Here is a 20,182-nt window from a genome sequence, read left to right on the forward strand (position 1 = left end):
CCTGTTCTCACACTTCCTGCTGGTCCAGACAAAGAGGAAGAAGAACAAGTACGGTGAAGGACATGAGACGAGTCCACAGGAGCTGACGGAGGCCGACAGGGAAGTTCTTCTGAAGCTGGGGAGGCTGGCGTATGAACAGCTGGAGGAAGGAAACATCATGTTCTACCAAGAAGACCTGGAGCAGTGTGGTCTGGATGTCACAGAGGCCTTGGTGAACTCAGGACTCTGTACTGAGATCTTCAAAAGAGAGAGTGTGATCTTCCAGAAAACAGTCTACTGCTTTGTTCATCTGAGTGTTCAGGAGTTTCTGGCTGCAGTCTACATGTTCCACTGTTTCACCAACAGGAACACACAGGTCCTGGAGAACTTCCTGGGAGAACAACATGATGATTTAACCCTGGTTAACTTCCTGCAGAGAGCCATGCAGAAATCCCTCCTCAGTAGAAACGGTCACCTGGACCTGTTTGTTCGCTTCCTTCATGGCCTCTCTCTGGAGTCCAACCAGAGGCTGTTAGGAGGTCTGCTGGGTCAGACAGACAACAGTCCAGAAACCATCCAGACAACCATCAACAACCTGAAGGAGATGAAGACTGAGGACAGTGATGACAGTGATGACAGTGATGAAATCTCTCCTGACAGAAGCATCAACAACCTCAAGAAGATGAAGAGTGATAAAATCTCTCCTGACAGAAGCATCAACATCTTCCACTGTCTGACGGAGATGAAGGACCAGTCAGTTCATCAGGAGATCCAACAGTTCCTGGAGTCAGAGAACAGATCAGAGAAGTAACTCTCTGAGATCCAGTGTTCAGCTCTGGCCTACATGCTGCAGATGTCAGAGCAGGTTCTGGACCAGTTGGACCTGAACAAGTACAACACATCAGATCAGGGACGACGGAGACTGATCCCAGCTGTGAGGAACTGCAGGAAGGCTGAGTGAGTCCAGACACACACACACACACACACACACACACACACACACACACACACACACACACACACACACACACACACACACACACACACACACACACACACACACACACACACACACACACACACACACACACACACACACACACACACAGTCTCAGGTCAGTTGTGTTTTTTCTCCAGATGTTTTAACACTGTGAGTTTTAAACGTGCAGATGTTTCAGTTTGAGCTTCAAGCTGAAGATTAAAGTCCAACAAAGATGGACATGAACAATGTGCAGGTCTGACAGAGTGATGAGGGTCAGGGCTGGGTATTGATCACTGATCACCTGAATCCATCTGATCTCTGATTCACTTTGATTCCTGATTCAACATCATGATTGTGTTTTAGATTTCAGTCCCAACTCCAGTTTGACTTGGACATGAATGAGACGCTCAGAGAACTGATGCTGTAAATTGTTGCATTATTAAAACCATGAATGTTGACATGATGAATGGAGCCAAAGCAGTTCCATTAATGCACTTTCTATTGAACATGAGCAACAGTGGAGTCGTCATGGCAACAGATAGCAGATGTAGCAGCAGCAGCAGCTCCACTGTGTGTCAACAGTCACAGCTGCTTCTTCACATCCTGCACATAGATCTGCTTCCATTCAGCTCCACACAGTTTCTACCTGACTGGACACTTGTTACCTTGGAGTCTAGAGGCTGCTGTGTGTGTGCTGCTAGTGTTGTGTGTTTGTGTGCGCTAACACACTTGTGCTTCACCTGCTGGTTCAGTTGTGGCTGGTTGTGAAGCCGAAGCAGCTGCAGCTCCAGTGTAACAGACTGACTGTGTCATGTTTGTGTGTCCATCATCAGCACAGACACACAAACTGTCAGAAGAGTGAAGGACGATCAAAGCAGCTTCTCTCTCTTTTTACTCATCAACCATCTCAGTCACTGTGCAGCCGCCAGCTCTCACACACTTTTAAGGTGGAATGTTTTCTTGTGTGCTGCTCAGTGACCCATGGAAATCAATCAGTCCACCTTAAATGTCACCATGACAACCTGGAGCGTGTCCTTAGTGTGGATTAGATCTGTGCAGGACACACACTTTAGTGGTCAGATCTTCTGACTAAAGATGTTTCTACATTTCACCTTGATTTTCTTTGACTTCATTTCATGTTTGGAGAAAATCAATGTGTGTGAGCGTTGTTCAGGTGACACCTGCAGCTCTACACCTGAGCTCACCTGACCACATCTACCTGTGTCGGCCGCAGGAGCCTGGATTAAACATCCATCTGGGCTTTGATGAATGGATGTTGGAGGATTCAAGAGGAGGTGGATCTGAATCTGAATGGGTTTTTCCAGCCCAGCCCTGATGAGGATTATTGTTTCATGTCCAACACAAAGAGAGAAGATGAACTGAACCAGAGTGTGAAGAGCACATGTTGATCACATGATGACATGTTGTGTGTGTTTAGTATAAATTGTCTGATTTTACTCTCACACATTTTGTTTCTTCTCTAATCACAGACTTGGTGGTTGTCGACTCTCAGAGCTTCACTGTGAAGTCGTTGCCTCAGCTCTGAAGTCCAGCCCCTCCCACCTGAGACACCTGAACCTGAGTGACAACGACCTGGATGATTCATCAGTGGAATGAATGAATGAATGAATGAATTTATATTTATTAACGTGTCGTGCACCAATTAAGGCGCCCAGCCTATAAGGGCTTACAAGACACAATATCATCACATCCAGACACCAAACAAAATAATCAGAGCAAAACCAAACAAAAACAAAAACAGAAACCACATGGAGTTCACATAAATAGTTCACCTCTTCTTTTTGACCAGGCATTTTTCATGAAAGTAGCTATAGTAAAGACTTCTTTTCTGAAGAACCATTCCAACTTTACCTCATCATCAACCCAAAACAACTCCAGTTTCACATTTTGCATTTTCTGAAACAAAAACTGCCTGGCTTCGTCATATAACGGACAATGAAACACAAAATGCAGTTCATCCTCAATTACATTTAAATTACATAATGTGCATAGTCTTTCATCCTCAGGTACTGAGTTAAACCGACCAACTTCTATTGCCAGAGGGAGAATCCCAGCCCTCAACTGGGCACATAGAGATCTCTTGGATCTATCTAATGGCAAAGTCACATAGGGTTCTGAACAATATACATTTTTCAATTGGCAATAGGTTCTGAGCTTTGGTTTAAGCCAGATATCATTAGCCCATTTTTCTTTATACTCAAGAAATAACTTATGTTTCACAAAATTAACATTACAACGCAAACCATTAGTGAAAATATGTTGTTGATCAGCCTCGCTGAAGATAGCTTTCATGTCACGATACCAAGGATAGTTATGTGTTTTATCCCAGTTAAATACTTTTTTGGCTATTCTATCCTCTGGCATAGAAGACAAGCGATTCCAAAGCCTGGAGCTTCTGTGTGCTGGACTGGAGAGTCCAAACTGTAGACTGGAGACTCTGGGGTGAGTTCACTGACTGGAGCTGTTGTAGTTGTTTGAAGCTTCAGCTTCTCATTGGTTCATACATGTCAGGATTTGTGTGTGTGAGGATTTTTCTCAAGAAGCTGAAGAGAGAAAACAGTTGAGATGAGTCCAGAGAGAAGAAGGTGAGAGCAGTCGTAGTAGGGGTGGGCAAAAATATCGATATGGCAATATACCGCGATACGATATCGATATTCAATATTTAAATATCGATTTTTTTTTCAAAAAAAAAAAAATTTTTTTTTCAAATAATAAATCATGTTTCAGACCTAAATCCAATTGAAATATGTTGTTGTAACTTGCACTTGTATAAAATGGCATGGATAATTTGAATTACATTGTTTTGACTCAGTTTGTCCCATGAATTATCACTATCGTCTGATGTACATACAACTCGGATTTTAAGATGCATAATGACTTTTACATTTTTCAGTGAACTATGTAGAATATCGTAGAATATCGCAATATATCGCGATATATCGCAAAATTTGGATATCGCAATATCGTATCGTATCGTGACTCAAGTATCGTGATGCGTATCGTATCGTGAGGTCCTTGGCAATACCCAGCCCTAAGTCGTAGTGTTTGTGATTCGCAGCAGAGAACGAGCTCAGCTTCTACAACTGTTGTTATCAACTCAGACACTTGTTGTTGAAGCAACGTGCAGCACTGATCTGAGAGCAGATGTTGAGTTGTGGTCAGAAACACAGCAGCTGGTGGATGTTGTGGAGCTGACAGAACCATGGGAGGAAGCATGAGAGGAAGCAGCTGAGATCCACAGAGCTGGCAGCAGAGGCAGAGGAGGCTGGAAAGCTGCGCTCCAGTGGAGGCTGGCTGTAGGGAGCTGTTGGCAGCTAAAGTCTGCTCCCTGGTAGCTCAACTGGCTGGGAGAGGCTGGAGTGTGAAGCAAGAAGTGAAGAGCACGGCACACACTGCAGCCACTTCCTGTCAATGACTGTGAATGCTGAGAATCAAGGTGAGACAGGTGAGAGCAGAGCTGCTAGTGTTGGTCTTGTTGCTGCTGACATGAAGCAGCTGCAGAGGCTCAGCTGGTTTGTTTGGAGGCTCACCAAGATGGGCTGAAGGTTGTTGCTTCATGTGGCGGCTCAGGCTCAGAGTGTTGACTCAGTGCTTGGCTGAGGGCAGGAGTCAGAAGCAGCTCAAAGTGACAGCTGAGCTTCTTGAACGTGGGCTTGTGTGAGCTGTTGAACACAGTCAGTGTGTTAGCAGAGCAGAGCAGCAGCACAGAAGCTGAGTGATGAGCTGCTGTGGACGGGCTCGCCACAAACAACCTGCTTCACACACTTTCAAAACGCCCACGGAGAAAAGCTGACCACGTCGTTCTGAAGATTGTCACAACTTGATGTTGCTGTCAAACAGCCCTGAACTCTGGAGCCGTGTTTGTCGGCCATTGAAGCGGCGTATCGCTATGCACACGCGCACTATGACGCACACACTGTATGAGTGCAGATGAGCTGTTGGAGTGAGAAGGAGCTCAGTGACAGAGTCTCTGAGAAATGTGGCTGCACAACATGAGTTTGTCTGGATGGAGCCACAGCAGTGGAGGCTGGTCCATAGAGGCAGAGGAGGTTGGTCCTCCTCTATTTTTGAGAGGCCACAGGAAGATCAACATATTTTTAATAAAGAGTAACTGGTTGAAATAAACCTTTACCAAATAATTTATAATATATTTTTAAATCTCTTTTATGGAAGAAAATCCATTAAATCCACTTAAAACAGCTCAACAGCGCCGCCTGCAGACGGAGGAGACAGAGTAGTCTGTGTGATAGAGGTAAGATCGGGCCTAAAAAATCCAGCCCGACCCGACCCAGGCCCGCGGGATTAAAGCCCGACCCGGCCCGAACCCGAGCAATTAACTTGATTTGCAGGCCCGAGCCTGAACCAAACCCGAAATTTCATATTTTATTTGTGAGGACTCAGAGTACGTCCTTAAGAATCTAGCGCGGCACTTTGAGAGAGAGAGAGAGAGAGAGAGAGAGCGTAGAGAGAGAGAGAGCGCGCAGAGAGACAAAGAAGAGCAATGACGGGGTGGATAATAGACAGACTTGGGCTTAAGATCTTGGGCTTACACTGCAAGACTATTCGTCTGTTCACATCTCAAACTGCACGAGCTTCCCTCTTCAGTCCTACGTCTCAGATCAGTCCCAGACCTTCACTAATTGCACGTCGTTCTACGATTGCTCTCCACCACCATTACCCTGCGATGCCGCTGAGATTTGTGCTGCTCTATAATTGCTCGATTGTAAACATCAAATTGACATTGGTTCCTGATGTTGGTTCCTATAGCAGAGTCCATGGTGGAAGATCAGACCGACAAACACACACACAGACAGCGCGCATCACCTCCAAGGCCGCTGCTGCAGAGAGAGAGAGAGAGAGAGAGAGGACGGCGCTACTCTCTCCAGCCAGCTGACGTGTAGTTCACCTGCGGCTCACCTGCAGCTGTCAGAGGAGCCTCACTAGTTCTCTCTCTGGCCTGCACTTTAAAAGTTCAGCTGATCAGGTCAGCTGAGCTGATCAGAGCACAGTGGACGTGGCTGCTGGTGTAGGCTCGCTATTTTATACTGTAACGGCAAGAAAAAAAATAATCGTCCTCAATCGCTGATTGTCTGATAGTAGCCTACGTGTGTGTGTATTTGTCGGGCTGATCTTCCACCACGGACTGCGCTGCATTACTGATCATCACCCGGTCACCCTGTCTGTCACAGCTGTGGTCTAACTTCAGCTTCTCACTTCCCTGTCCCTCCTCTCTCTGTCTGCCCGTTCTAACTCCATCTGACGAAGTTCAGCATCACATTCAGGTTCATAAAGGCTCTGTGCTGTGATGAGGCGACTTCTGTTTTTTTGTGGACCACGGTGTCTCGTCAGGTCCTCGAAACGCATCAAAGTCGGCGCACTGTGATGTTAGTGTAGCAACATCACAGTGAGTTGTGACAAGATTACTGATTTAATCTCGGTGTTTCCTACACATCATGGCCCACGCCACTAACTCGGCTCTGCCTCTGACACTAACAGGGCATTTTGCAGCACTCATCCAGAGTCTGGCTCTGCGCTGCGGCTCCTGTCCTGTTTAGTTAAATAGCAATTACCTTACAGCGCCCTCTCTGTTTTTTTTTCCCTAATTATTTATTTTATAACAAGTATTCCTCAGTTTAGTATCTCCACACATCGTTTATACATTTCTATAAACATATATTAAAAAAAAAAAAAAAAGTCAGCGAGAGAGAAGCCCGGCCCGACCCGACCCGAACGTAATGATTGACATTTTATACGGGTCGGGTCGGGCTCGGGCTTAAGATCGTACCTCTACTGTGTGAGGAGCAGGGAGCAGGAAGGGGGGGGCTTAGGGGAGGACGGAGGGCTTCTGTCCTCCTCTAGACGCCTCGGGGCGGGATCTCCTTCCATTCTCTCAATGCATTTAGGATTTCTTCATGCTGATCTGTGATTGGCTAAGACGCGTAAAATGACGCACTAAGGGTGGACGTCCTCCCTTACCAATCAGCAACCAGAACACAAGATTGACACCAGGTTGGTCCAATTACAGTTCTCCAACCCCCCTTGGTTACTGTTGCTATGTGCGCCAAACTTTCACTCCCAGCCGTGCTGCTCCTGCTGCTCCTAGCACAAGAAATACGGAGTTTTCAGAGATATTGGCATCAATTTGAAAGGAAATATCAGCAGATTTCTGGATAAACTGTTAGGAGATATCAGAGAGAAGCAGTCAGAGAGATTGTTCATAGTTTTCAGCAGGGCCGGTTCTAGGCAGGCATATATGAGGGGGCAGTCAGAAATGTGAAGGGGGCATCATGTGAACACATCATGCTCCAGCACTTTTCTTTCTCTGTGCTTATAGTAACTTCATTGAATTGGGTTGTTGACTATGTGTCCAATGGCAACCTGGAGAAGTGGATTGCACTTTGTCAGGCCTCTACCTTCAGACCTGTCCAACTAGGGGTCGGGGTGGCCAACCAGGGTCTTAGAGCCCAAATTTTTTACTGTTGTAATGCAAAGAGCCACATGGGGGGGGGGGGGGGGGGGGGGTGCATATACCTGAAGATGCATTGCAAACCCAGAGGGGGTGAAAAAGGTGAGTAGCTAAATACCTGTAGGTGGGTCTGGGGGCATCCCCCCCAGAAAATTTTTGTGATTTTAAAATGTGAGTGAAGCATTCTGGTGTACTCTGAGAAGAGGAGGGGGGAGACAGAACATTTTAGAAAAGAACACTGTCCCTTTTTTCGGCGGATTTTTGTGCTACTGCAGATAATTTTGTCAATTTGTAGGATTAAGATTATTAAGAGTAAGATTATTCTTCTTTCTGCTCCCTTTTGTTGAGATTTGGGAGGTTTTTGTTTTTATTGTAGCTTTGTTAAAATGCAATATCATTTTTCTGACTGATTTATTGCCCGATGCCGTGTAGCTATCTGGCTTTCTTCCCCCCGCCCATTGTCTTCGTTGTCACTTTGTTGTCGCTCCACAGAGCACATGGCTAATTAATATGCACGTGCTGACCATATATGGTTGTGTCTAGGGGTTCCGGGACGGAGGTGCGTTCACGTGCGCAATTGCGCACCGTTCTTGGATCCAGTTTGATTTATCAAAGAGAAATTGCTGAGAGTTGTGCATGCACAGTTTGATAGATCTGAAAAAGGTGTAAATATTTTGGGTGTATTTTCGCCGTAGGGCTAAGCAAAACATTTAGTAGCAGCAGTTTTACACTGCTATACAGTTTTGATAAATGAGGCCCCAGGCCCTAAGCCCAGAGCCCAGACGCTCACAGATGAAGCTTCTCCGCGGCTCATCCGCGGCGCTGTCCGTGGTGCTGAAGGTGACAGGTTAACTTGACAAACAAACTGCAGCATAGTTCTGTTTGTTTATCATGTGTGTCAGTTTTGTTTGTGGCTTGATAGTTTAGTTGTTGAGATTAAGAACATCACTCCCTCATCAAACCGGTGATAGGCATGCTGAAAAGAAAAGAGAGAGAGAGAGACGCGCCTGGGTATCGCAGCTGTAAAAAAAAAAAAAAAAAAAAAGAGACGCGCGGAATAGCGGTATCAAAAAGTGTCGGACTACCGGCATGTCTAGATAGAGGGATGTCTGAACCCCCAACTTAACTTCTTTCTCTTTGGTAATATACACATTTGTTGAGTATATTAAAATGTGCTTTCTCAACTTCTAAAATTTGGATTTGAGGGGGCAAGACATTTATTTGAGGGGGCACTGCCCCCTCTTGCCCCTGCGTAGAGCCGGCCCCGGTTTTCAGATACGTGACCTGGGCCGTCAGCTCAGGTAAAAGAATAGCTAGCCAAATATGTATGTAATTTGAGTGGAACACTTTGCTTACAGATCTCCATGGTTTTTGTTTTTACTTTTTCCCCACTGTGACATTTACAGGTGTTGAACACTGGCCTGCTTTTTTTTTTTTTTTTTACATCCCACATGAGAAAGGCTCTGTCTTTTTCATTAGGCCTGTGTTAATCTGAAAACAGTAAGATTGAATAAAATGATCTTGTTTTTAAAAAATCTTGTAAGACTGTTTTACTGTTTAATTTTCATTGAATATCAGAAAGTAGCGATAAGTAGTCAACTAGTAGAAAATAACATGACGCCGTGGACTGGTTTTCCTCCTGTCCTCCCCAATTTTTTCAGTCACCAGCCGCCACTGAGCCACAGGTGGAGCTGACAGGTGAAGAGGCGGAGTCACTGCGTCTGTGTTGAAGCAGCAGCAGCTTCTCATGAATATTAATGAGCTGTTTTCTCTCTGTCACTGTTTAACCTGCTTCCTGTTGCTTCAGCTGTTGGACTTTGATTTTCTAAACTTGTTCTTTCTGAAGCTTCTTCAGCTCTGAACAGATGATGAGACACTGAACGCTGTCAACAAGGAGCTTTGTCCTCAACTCACTGCTTTTATTCTTTATTCAGATTGGACTGGTGCAGTTTGTCAGAGATCAGCTGTTCTCCTCTGGTCTCAGCTCTGAAGTCCAACCCCTCCCACCTGAGAGAACTGCACCTGAGACAGAACTACCTGAAGTCTTCAGACGTGAAGGATCTGGATGATCTAGTGGAGAGTCCAGACTGTAGACTGGAGGCTGTGAGGTCAGTAGGGGGGCGGAGTCAGTCTGTGCTGCTTTCAGCACTATTGGACTAAAGTCAGTGAGACAATAACAGAGACAACAGTCAGCCAATCAGAGCAGAGAGACAACAGTCAACCAATCAGAGCAGAGAGAGACAACAGTCAGCCAATCAGAGCAGAGAGACAACAGTCAGCCAATCAGAGCAGAGAGAGAGACAACAGTCAGCCAATCAGAGCAGAGAGAGAGACAATCGCTGATCCATCACCTCTGTCCTCTGCTTCTCTTCTCAGATGGGACTAAACTCCTGAACCTCCTGAATTGACCTGAGAGCAGCTCCACTGTCTCTCTCAGAGTCCAGTCCACCATCCTCCCTGTGTGTTCTGGACCTGACAGAGATCATCACTGTCTCTGGACTCATCTGATCCTCTACACTCTCTCCTCCTCCTCCTCCTCCTCCTCCTCCTCCTCCTCCTCCTCCTCCTCCTGTTTCCTCCTTCATCCATTCTGATCAGTCAGCTCCATCTTGTGGTGTGGTGAAGAACTGCAGCTCATTTCCGTTTCCACATTATTCAGTGTTTCTAAACATGATGGAGGTTCAGATCATGTTGCTATGACAACAGTGAACACATTAATGTACGCACCATGTTCGTAAACACTGTTTATTTTGTATAATGATCAATGATGTATATTATTTTATATGTAGTTTTTTCTGGCTCTAATGTGACTCTGGCCTCTCAGGGAGCAGAGGAGAGAGAGGTGACAACAGCAAGAGCAAAACCCTGTTTACTCAACATGAAGCAACAAAAACACATTTATCTAAACAATTAAAGCAACCAATAGATTTGTAATTTGTTTTCAAGTCACACATTTTGCTTTTGAGACGACAGTTTTTTGCTTCAGTGAGTTTTTTTCTCTCTTAAATAAAGTTCTATTCTTTCTCAAGCTCTTGTTTCTGTTTGACGTTGAAGAGGTTTTGTTTGGATCGATTTGATACAAAATTAATTCCATAGTTTTACAGCTGGAATTTACAAACCAGTTCAATCTGTGGTGATGGATCAATGAACCATGGATCAATGATTTACCAACTTTATCTTGAGGATTACATCACAGAAACCAAAGTGAGACAGAGACACAGAGACATTTGTGGTTAAAATAAAAAGATGTGACTGCAGCTGAGGTCTGGAGAAAAAAATCCAGATTCTGAGACCTTGGACCAATACAGGTGTGTGTGCAGGTAGAAGCAATTTCACACAAACAGAAAAATCTATTTAAATAACTTTGGACCAACAAGTTACAAAATGACAAAAATATTTTATTAACATAAAGTGTGTATGTCTGTGTGTGTGTTCAGAAGCTGAGTGAAAACGCTCTGTACGACAGGTTAGTGAAGACGTCGATGTGGTCGCTGCTGCCTCCGACCGTCAGCACCTGCACACACACACACACACACACACACACACACACACACACACACACACACACACACACACACACACACACACACACACGTTAAGCTCAGAGTCCAAAACATCATGAAACAGACTGATCAATAATAATATTTAGAGCTGCAACAATTAATCAATTAATCGAACAATAATCGATTATTAAAATACTCGTCAACTGTCTTGAGAAAAAAAGGCAAAATTCTCTGATTCCAGCTTCTTCAATGTGAATATTTCTGGTTTCTTTGTTCCTTTATGACAATAAACTGAGTCTCTCTTCGGTTTGTGGACAAAACAAGACATTTTCTTGTATGTATGTATATTTTTCAACATTCTTTAACATTTTATTGACCAAACAACTAATGAATTAATCGTTTAAATAATGGGCAGATTAATCGATAATAAAACTAAACGTTAGTTGCAGCCCTGATAATATTAATAATAACAATAATATTATTAGTAATATTAATAATGATGGTGTTTGTGACCAGGACCAGAGGCCGTGCTGCGTTCAGGGACTCACCCGGTGCTCGGTGCTGTTGGTGTTGAGCTGCAGCGTGTTGAGGCTCTGAGAGGAGCAGGGGATCTGAGCCTTGACCTCGCCCCCCGAACTGAGGCCGCACACACATCTGTAAAAAAACACACACACACACACACACACACACACACACACACACACACACACACACACACACACACACACAGGTGAAAACAGGCAAGTCATCCATTCTGATTAATCAGCTCCATCTTGTGGTGTGATGAAGAATTGCAGCTCATTTCCACATTATTCAGTTTTTCTAAACATGATGGAGGTTCAAGGACACTGAAAAAATGCGCAGAGCAGCAACGACAACACAATTAAAGTTCAAATGCAACCGAAAATTAAACCCATCACTGGAAGAGCTGAGAGCGCCGACATCGTGGTCTTCAGACGTAAAGACTGGAAAGGAGACAAAGTCAGAGCCTGTCAATGCAAGCAGTGGTGTAGCCAGTGCAAAAGCAACGCACACCAAGAACGGAAACAGCGGCGGGAAGACGAGGATGTGCGAGCAGCAACAAGAATGTCTAGGACTCTTCCCAGGCAGAGACACGCTGAGTGGACTTGGCTTATGACAGTGCACTGGAGTTGCAGAGCACAGAGTAGATGCAGAGGTTTGCTCCAACGACAGTAAACAGCGCCACAACGCAACACTAAGACAGACTTTGCAGGCTACATCCCATCATACCCGCAGCACGTCTTTTCTGTTTAAGCTGCTGCTGCCTCCGGATGGTACAAGATGGTACAAAACTCAACATTCACGACTCAGTAACCGACTATATCAGTGTAGTGAGGGAGTGTTTTGTCTCCCTGTGAGCTTCCCAGAGAGTTTTCTGGGAGAATGAATGACTGATGATGTTCATCTGTATGAGAAGTAATCACACTCACCTGTATCAGTGGATGGGGAGGAGGAGGCTGGACGGCGTCGGAGACAGACAGGAAATGTTGTGTGTCTGCAGCTGTTGGTGAGACGGTGGCCGTGGTGCCGTGGCGGCTCGGTGCTGTTCACGACTTTTAGTGTCAGCGGCAGAGAAGACGGTTAAATAGGGGAGCTGTGTCACATCATCTGTTAGGAGGGGGGCTCTACACCTCCTTTAGGTAGCGAGGGACCGACGGAGAAGTGAGTGGCTTGAACGCTGAGCCAGCCAGGTTAGGTTGACACGGCACAGGAAGACACAACACGACAACACGTGGTAATGTTTGGGCTGCTGCAGCCGTGCACGGCAGCAGTGGGACATCGCCGGAGAAAAAAGACAGAGAGAGAGAGAGAATGAGTGTTGCCTCGAGAGAAAATATGAAGGAGAACTCGGACGACTGACCGCAAAACCAAGGAGACACTTGTGTTTTCAAATGTTCCAATTTTTACATGTAAAGTATTTCCATTCTACATTACATTTTTTTCAGTTTTCAACACGATTGAAAAACTTCACAAAGGGCTACGTGTTTGATCAAAAAATAAATAAAGTTGCAACATCCATCTTACATATAATAATTATTTTCATAGGCCTATATCCTATGTGCAGAGGCTGTCACATATGCACATGTTAATGATTCCTAACAATAATTATTAACAGTGATTTACCATGGTTTGAAACGCAGGGACATCAAATTAAAATGCATCTGCACAAAATAATCTCTCTCTCTCTATATATATATATATATATTATATGTTCATCATTACATCTGTCATGTTCAATTTTTGACGGAAAATAAATATTTAAGTCAGAAATAACCTTCTGATATCTTCAAATCTCACTTGTGAGTATGAGGGAACATTTTTTGACAAAAATAGTGACTTGAGTTATATTGTGATAAATATCGATATCGACTGATATAAAAAATGATTGAGGCAGGTGTTTCTGTGTTTCTGTGGTAGAAGTGGTTTTGAGCTGCCTCCAGAGTGGACTGGTCTGTATTGATGTGTGTTTTGTCACTGAGTTCCCTCTGTGTGCAGTGTAAAGGTTGCTGTGCATTTAGTATTGTGTGCAGTGTGTCTGTGTAAATCTCTCCTTCATTTGTGGTGCTGTGTGTTGCAGGGTTGTGCAGCAGCTGCCTGGCCCTCTGTGGGGCTGGTTGCACTTTCAGATGTCACAAGTATTTCTTCATGAATGACTCACTATAATAAAGACTTGTTTTTGTTGTACACCTACCTGTGTCTGTGGTGGATCCTCTTTCACAGGACCAGACCAGGTTAACAAAGGTGGTGGGAACTTTCCACTACCTTTAAAATCCTCAGACAAAATGTATTACATCATCAACACACAGTAAATGATGAATGTAAAGTGTAACCATTCTTGACAAAGAGGAGGAATACATAAGTGTTACCTAGTTTGCTGTCTCCTTGCTGAAAGCCAGTGGTTCAGTATCTCTCTGGGCTTGGCTCGTCATCCAGTACTGGAACATCTTCTCTCTCTGGAAACTGTTGAAATCTTCACAAATCTCTGGATCACTCTAGGTCGGCTCCACCATCTCAGCAGGGTGGCATTTTGAAAAGTATTCACTCTGGGACCTGAGACAAGGTCAAGATACAATTACTTGATGCTAAGTTGTGAGCAATTTGATATTTTTACTACATTTCAATTACATGTCAAATACATAAGGGAGATCTCAAAAATTAACTCACCGGTGCACCTTTAAATATACGGTTAAACTCTAATGAATTACAAAGACTATGAATCTTCAGATCATCATTTAACTTTTATTAGCTACAGAAATACCAGCATTAACAGTAAATATTTGATATGAACCCGTGTTAACCCACAGCCAGCTGCAGTACTTTACACAAAGTATTTCAGAACACATTGAATAACAGTTTCTTTTACACAGCATGTAGTCAGAAAATGTCTGCTGCTCAGCAGTATTTACTAAGATATTCTCACTCACCACTTCAAAGCCATTAACACTGTTAGGCTAACCCAATAGGATTTAACTTGAAGTAATTAGCATCACAGCGAGTGGATTGTATTAGCACTAGCATGGACCGACGCAGTTTACAACGGCAACAATTATCATCATGGTTAACGGAAACATGAGTCAGCTGACTACATATTAAAACTCACCTGTCCTCACCTGACCAGCTGGTCTTCACTCAGGAAGTGGATGAAGCATTTCACTGGCTACCGTGCACCTCCACTTGACTCTGCTATTTGACCCACTTTATCATTTTTAAATGTGTGTATTTGTTTTGAGTGCTTTTATGTAAAATATGAAACTATTTATTTCAAGTGCATTTTTAATGGATTTAAATGATGAGCTCTACTGAAGTGAATGCATAACTGTTTAATTGCTGTGGGCTACAAATGACCAGAGACAAACCTGTCCCACAGTGTGAAGTGTGTGTTCAGGATGTTAGAGCCAAAGCAGCTCTAGAACTGGTTCATGCTGACAGAGTGGGATGTTTGTGGAGATAAATTATTTACATTTAACTCATAATGTATTAATATAACTGCATTTCATCATATGTTTTTGGAAGAAAGAATATTTATGTCTGTGTGATATGGTTTGTTGACCTAGAGGTGATGGAGTTCTCTTGTTTGGACACTAGGGGGCAGAATTAGAGCAGGGATTGTGGTGGGGCATGTCTGGATGGGTTTTCCTCATCGCCATGGAAGACTCAGTTCAAGCAGCCTCGTCTCTCTGTGTCACTGTTTCTTTCCTGTGTTTTTCAGGTGAGTGTTGTCTCAAACCCCAAAGGAATTACTGAAACTTCTTAGTTAAACTTTAGAGAAGTGTGAGTGCCTACATGTTGTACATTTGTGTGTGTGAATGTTGAATGAGAGCGGCTGTGACTGCTGTTTATTTTATTGCATAAAGCACTTTGAGCTGCTTCCTTTTGTATGAAAAGTGCTTTATGAATAAAGGTTTGTTTTGTTGATAGTGTCTGTATGTTAACTGGATTGAACTTTATTTGGAGATAATGAATGTGTTGGGAGAGACACAGGAAATGTTGTGTGTCTGCAGCTGTTGGTGAGACGGTTGCCGTGGTGCTGGGGCGGGTTGGTGCTGTTCACAACCTTCAGTATCGCTGACAGAGAAGACGGTTAAAGAGGAACTATGCAAGATTTGTTTTGTTTTTTACCTTAACTATGCTACATACAACGCATAACAAACTCTACTCTACTCTACTTTGATCTGTTGCTGTTTTTCTGTGCTCATGCTGTTATTATAAATGTTTGTGCAGACAGTTGATGGTTGGTGATGCCGATGTTTTTGTGAAATCAAACTTTAACACTCACAGAACCTCTAAGCCCAGGGGTGTGGAATCATTTTAAATGAGTGTGTTTATTTAAAGTGTTTTTATGTAAAATATAAAACTATTTCTGTCAAGTGCGTCTTTTAGACATGAGTTAAAATGATGAGTTCCACTGAATGCATAACTGTTTAATCACTCTGGGCTACAAATGACAGAGACAAACCTGTTCTATGGTGTGAGCAGATAAATTAATTACATTTAACTCATAATGTATTAATGTAACTGCATTTTATCATATTTATGGAGGAAAGAATATTTATGTCTGTGTGATCTGGTTTGTTGACCTGGAGCTGATTCCAGTAGGAGGAGTTCTCTTGTTTGGACACTAGGGGGCAGAATTAGAGCAGGGATTGTGGTGGGGCATGTGCCTACGTTTACATGGGGAACATTTGTGTGTGTGAGTAACTGTGAATGTTGAATGAGAGCTGCTGTGACTGCTGTTTATTTTATTGCATAAAGCACTTGGAGCTGCTTCCTTTTGTATGAAAAGTGCTCTATGAATAAAGGTTTGTTTTTGTTGATAAAATGTGACGCTGTGTCTCCAGTGTTGTCTGTGGGAGTTTGTGTGATGTGTGTGTGTTGTGGGTCCATGACTTGTTTTGTTGTGAAATTGTTGTTAACAACTGAACCTAAGTTATGAAAAGTTAATGCATAAGTTCTGGAGTGTTAATTAATGAGCTGAAGAGTTTATTACCAGGCTGTTGCCACTGATAAGAATGTGGTCTTTGTTAACTTGGTTAAATAAGGTTGATGATTCTGCACAAATATCACTGTAATATAATTTATAGTGTCTGTATGTTGATTGGATTGGAACTTTATTTGGAGATAATGAATGTGTTGGTGTAAATGAGTCATAAGAAGAATAAAATGTCTACAGATGTGACAAATCCAAGGCCCAGGCCAGCACACAGGAGTGATGTAGCTGGTGCAACTACCTGAAGCTGCTGACAGACACCAACACTCACCTGTAGCAGACTGCAACCCACTGGCACCACTCACCTCACAGGAAACAGGACGTTGTTGGAGACCATCTCAGGATTTTATTCTGCACACAACAGTAGGAGCACATTAGCTGCATCTACTATGTTTTTATGTTTTATCTCATTCAAAGTCAAAGTCAAAGTGTCTTTATTTGTCCCAAACAGGGAAAATTGATTTGCAGCCAGAAAGATCCACACATTCAAACACATACACAAATAGACAACACCAGATAACATGTAGGCTAACATATCATGGGCAGATTAAAAGGACCTACTGCAAGATAAAATATGATTAAAAAGTGCCAATAATGTGCAAACAAATAAATAATAAACATCATGGGGCCTAAAGTGGAAATGCAACCGGCAGGTTACAACAGCCGTGAACAGCCTGTATACATACAATTAATTATCTATATTCATAACAATAATTTGTAACAGTTCTAACAGAATATTCACTAATAAATAAGGTGCATCTCAATAAATTAGCACATCCTGGAAAAGTTTATTTATGTCAGTAATTCAATTCAAAAAGTGAAGCTAACACATTATAGATCCATTATTATGGCTTAAGTTTAATACAGACATAAAATTCAGTTTCTAAAAAAAACAACTACTATATTACAAAAGACCAATTGTTTTTCTTTTTTTTAAAAGCATTTTTAATACAGAAATATTGTGAAAAGTTAGTCCATCTATATGCACTCAATACTTGGTTGTGGTTATTTGACTTGAACTACTGTAAACGGACTTTTCCATGATATTCAGATTTATTGAGATGCAGCTGTAGTTTCCAGTTTCAAACTGAATGTTCACTAATCAATCAGATATTTCTGTAGACATGAGATCGTATAGTGGCAGTTTTAGTTGGATCCACAGCAGATGAACTTTAAACACACAGAACAAAGCCACAACACAAACACATGTATGCTAATGAGATGAGATCGTTAAATCCTCGTCTCACCGTGAAAGAAAAACAACACACAGTCACACACACTTTAAACATGGCCGCCACCTCATCACTCAGTGTGTGTGTGATATTCATGGTAAGTAAGGACTTTAAGAGCATATTATCTACAAACAACGGAGAGAGTTTCACCGTGTGTCTCGGCTCTTCCAGCAGCAGCGACGTTTTGGCGCGTTTTGGGGGGTGCACCGCTAATTAACGCCCCACCTGCAACAACAGCTGGAACCAGGAACCATCGTTCTCTGAACCAAACTGCTGCAGCAACAACAGTTTAGCTGGTTAACATATTTACCACTGGTCTGAATCATATGTGGAGTGGGTTTTAGTTTTAGCTGAAGTTCACATAGATAATATCAACTTAAAAACACATTAAATCTAAATACTGACTCAGCTACACACCACCTATGGTTTATGAAGATAACCAAGGAACAGGAGCATTAGCTAAGAAGCTTTGTTGTTGTTGGTTTGTTTCTTCCTCTCTCTCGTTTACTTCTTTCTCTCTCTTTTTTGTCGTTTGTTTGTTTAACTATTATTATTGTTAATATTACAAGGCTATTATCTCCTCTTTTTTTCTGTTTTTTTTTAAACTTATTTTCTCCTCTCACACATGAAACCTCTCATCACTCTATTACTTCTATTACTCGCTATGTTTATAAATATTACCCTTTTACTATTATGTAGGCAATTTTTTTTTATTATCATTATATTGTTATTGATGTATTTTTCTTTATCTCTTGCGTGATTCATTGTAAGGTAGCCTAAGGTAAGGTAAAGGTATTTTATTTGTCACATATACAGCTAGTACAGTGAAATTCTTTCTCTGCATTTAACCCATCCCTGAGGAGCATTGTGATCTTGTCTTTACGTTCCATGTTCGTTGCACCTGCTATTCTGTATTTTCTTGTATGTTTTTGTTTTGTTTGTCTTTTATTCTTGTTAACACCACGTGTGTCTCGTGTTGTTTGTCTTTACACAATAAAAAAATAATCTGTGAGTCGACAGAGATGTGAGCACGTTGATATTAAAGATCATTTTCTGAGGTTGACTGATAATGAAGGAAAAATAAAGTATGAAGTATTGTCCAACAGACAAGATGGCAGCAGATGTGAAGACAAAACCTGCAACAGAGTTAAAGTTGGGAAGTTTGTAAAGTTTGTGTTTGGAGAGTCACAGATAAGATTAGGTTACATGATGTAAGTTTAAGGTAGAAAAGCTTATTGTTAAGAGACATTCTTTTATTTGGTGTAGCTACTCTGGTTATTATTCACACACATTAGACTGTGTAGTAATGTGAGTCATAAGTGTAAAGGTCAGAAGCTCATGTTATGTCATCACGTTCTGTTTAAGCAACGCCCAGCCTGTGTTGTTTTTCTATTCTGGGGAAGCTGAAGTGAATTCCTCCATGACACAGAGAAGTGTGTGAGTGTGTGCTAGTCTCTAATTAATATGCTCACAGAAGCTAAAGAATATCTCTGCCTCCGTCAACTACGTATTCTCTGAGTTCAGCGCGAGTAAAAGCTGCAAAGCTCAACACTTATAATGTTCTGTGTTTAAGGAGTCAACAATGTGAGAGTAAGTGGAGGAGGGGGGGGGTTAAATATGTTCTCAAATTATTATATTAATATTAAACAGTCAACCAGAATTGACAAAGGCAGACATGAGATCACTTCAGAAATCATTCAAAATCATCATTGTCAGGCCATCATCGTAAATAAGAACTCGTTCTGAATGATTCTGCCTGGTTAAATAAAGGTAAAAAAAAAAAAAAATCATGGTCCAATAAAAAAAAAAGAGAAAAAATAAATCTGATGAGAAATGCTTTACCTGTGACATGTTTGGACACGTCATAGAAAATAAATGTGTAAATAGCAAGGCGATTCGTTCTGTGCTGTGACTCCCTCAGGTGAGCTGGCTGCCTGGCTCCGCCCCAGACTGAGGTGTGGATATGAGACAGGTGAGGAGGAGGAGCGAGAGAAAGTGAAAGTATTTAGTTCAGACGCCATTTTAAGAAGAAGAAGGAGTAAGAGCTGCGGCAGGTGAGTGTTAAACAACATTATTATTATTATTCACCGTTAAGTCTCAGTCCCTGTGAAGTGTGAAGGGAAGAAGAGTCAGAGTAGTTTTACACTAGTCCGCCATTGTTGTTGTTGTTGTTGTCCAGCGGTGTGAAGGTCACAGAGAGGTGAGGCTATGACGTCACCGTTTCACTAAAGAACCGTTTTAGTACAAAACGCTGATATGAGAAATAAAAACTGTTAACACACTGTATTCTCTCTGTGTGTGTGTCAGTGTTAACAGGCAGCTAAGGGGAAAGTTAAGGGAACTTAAGTCAGACAGCTGAGCTCTGAATCCTCTGTTTATTTCACCTCTTAATGTGAAAACCGTGTGTTTGACCTTCAAAATAAAAGTTTAACACTGACCCAGAGAAGATAAAGAGTCTGAAACACAGTTGATCCACATCAGACCAGGTTC

The 20,182-nt window shown here is 42.4% G+C and overlaps 2 protein-coding genes across 2 annotated transcripts in view; both read left to right on the forward strand.

The window, feature by feature from the left end:
* Window positions 1-20,182, forward strand: part of LOC310989777 (NLR family CARD domain-containing protein 3-like) — a gene marked incomplete at its 3' end in the record, with an annotated part of 219,808 nt that overhangs the window by 73,549 nt on the left and 126,077 nt on the right. The window contains exon 2 of the mRNA XM_083976925.1: window positions 19,614-19,746. The remainder of the gene's footprint in view (window positions 1-19,613; window positions 19,747-20,182) is intronic.
* On the forward strand, window positions 139-2,564 carry LOC310989468 (protein NLRC3-like). Its single transcript, XM_083976544.1, has 2 exons — window positions 139-936; window positions 2,452-2,564. Exon 1 carries the CDS (start codon window positions 158-160, stop codon window positions 788-790), a length of 633 nt encoding a protein of 210 aa, XP_083832670.1. The 5' UTR covers window positions 139-157; the 3' UTR covers window positions 791-936; window positions 2,452-2,564.

This window comes from Trachurus trachurus, assembly GCF_905171665.1.
Source record: "Trachurus trachurus genome assembly, chromosome: 8".
In the NCBI taxonomy this organism is placed as follows: Eukaryota; Metazoa; Chordata; class Actinopteri; order Carangiformes; family Carangidae; genus Trachurus; species Trachurus trachurus.

Excerpts from the sequence above, each read along its gene's own strand:
- LOC310989468 (XM_083976544.1), top strand. The coding sequence starts at position 158 with ATGTTCTACCAAGAAGACCTGGAGCAGTGTGGTCTGGATGTCACAGAG.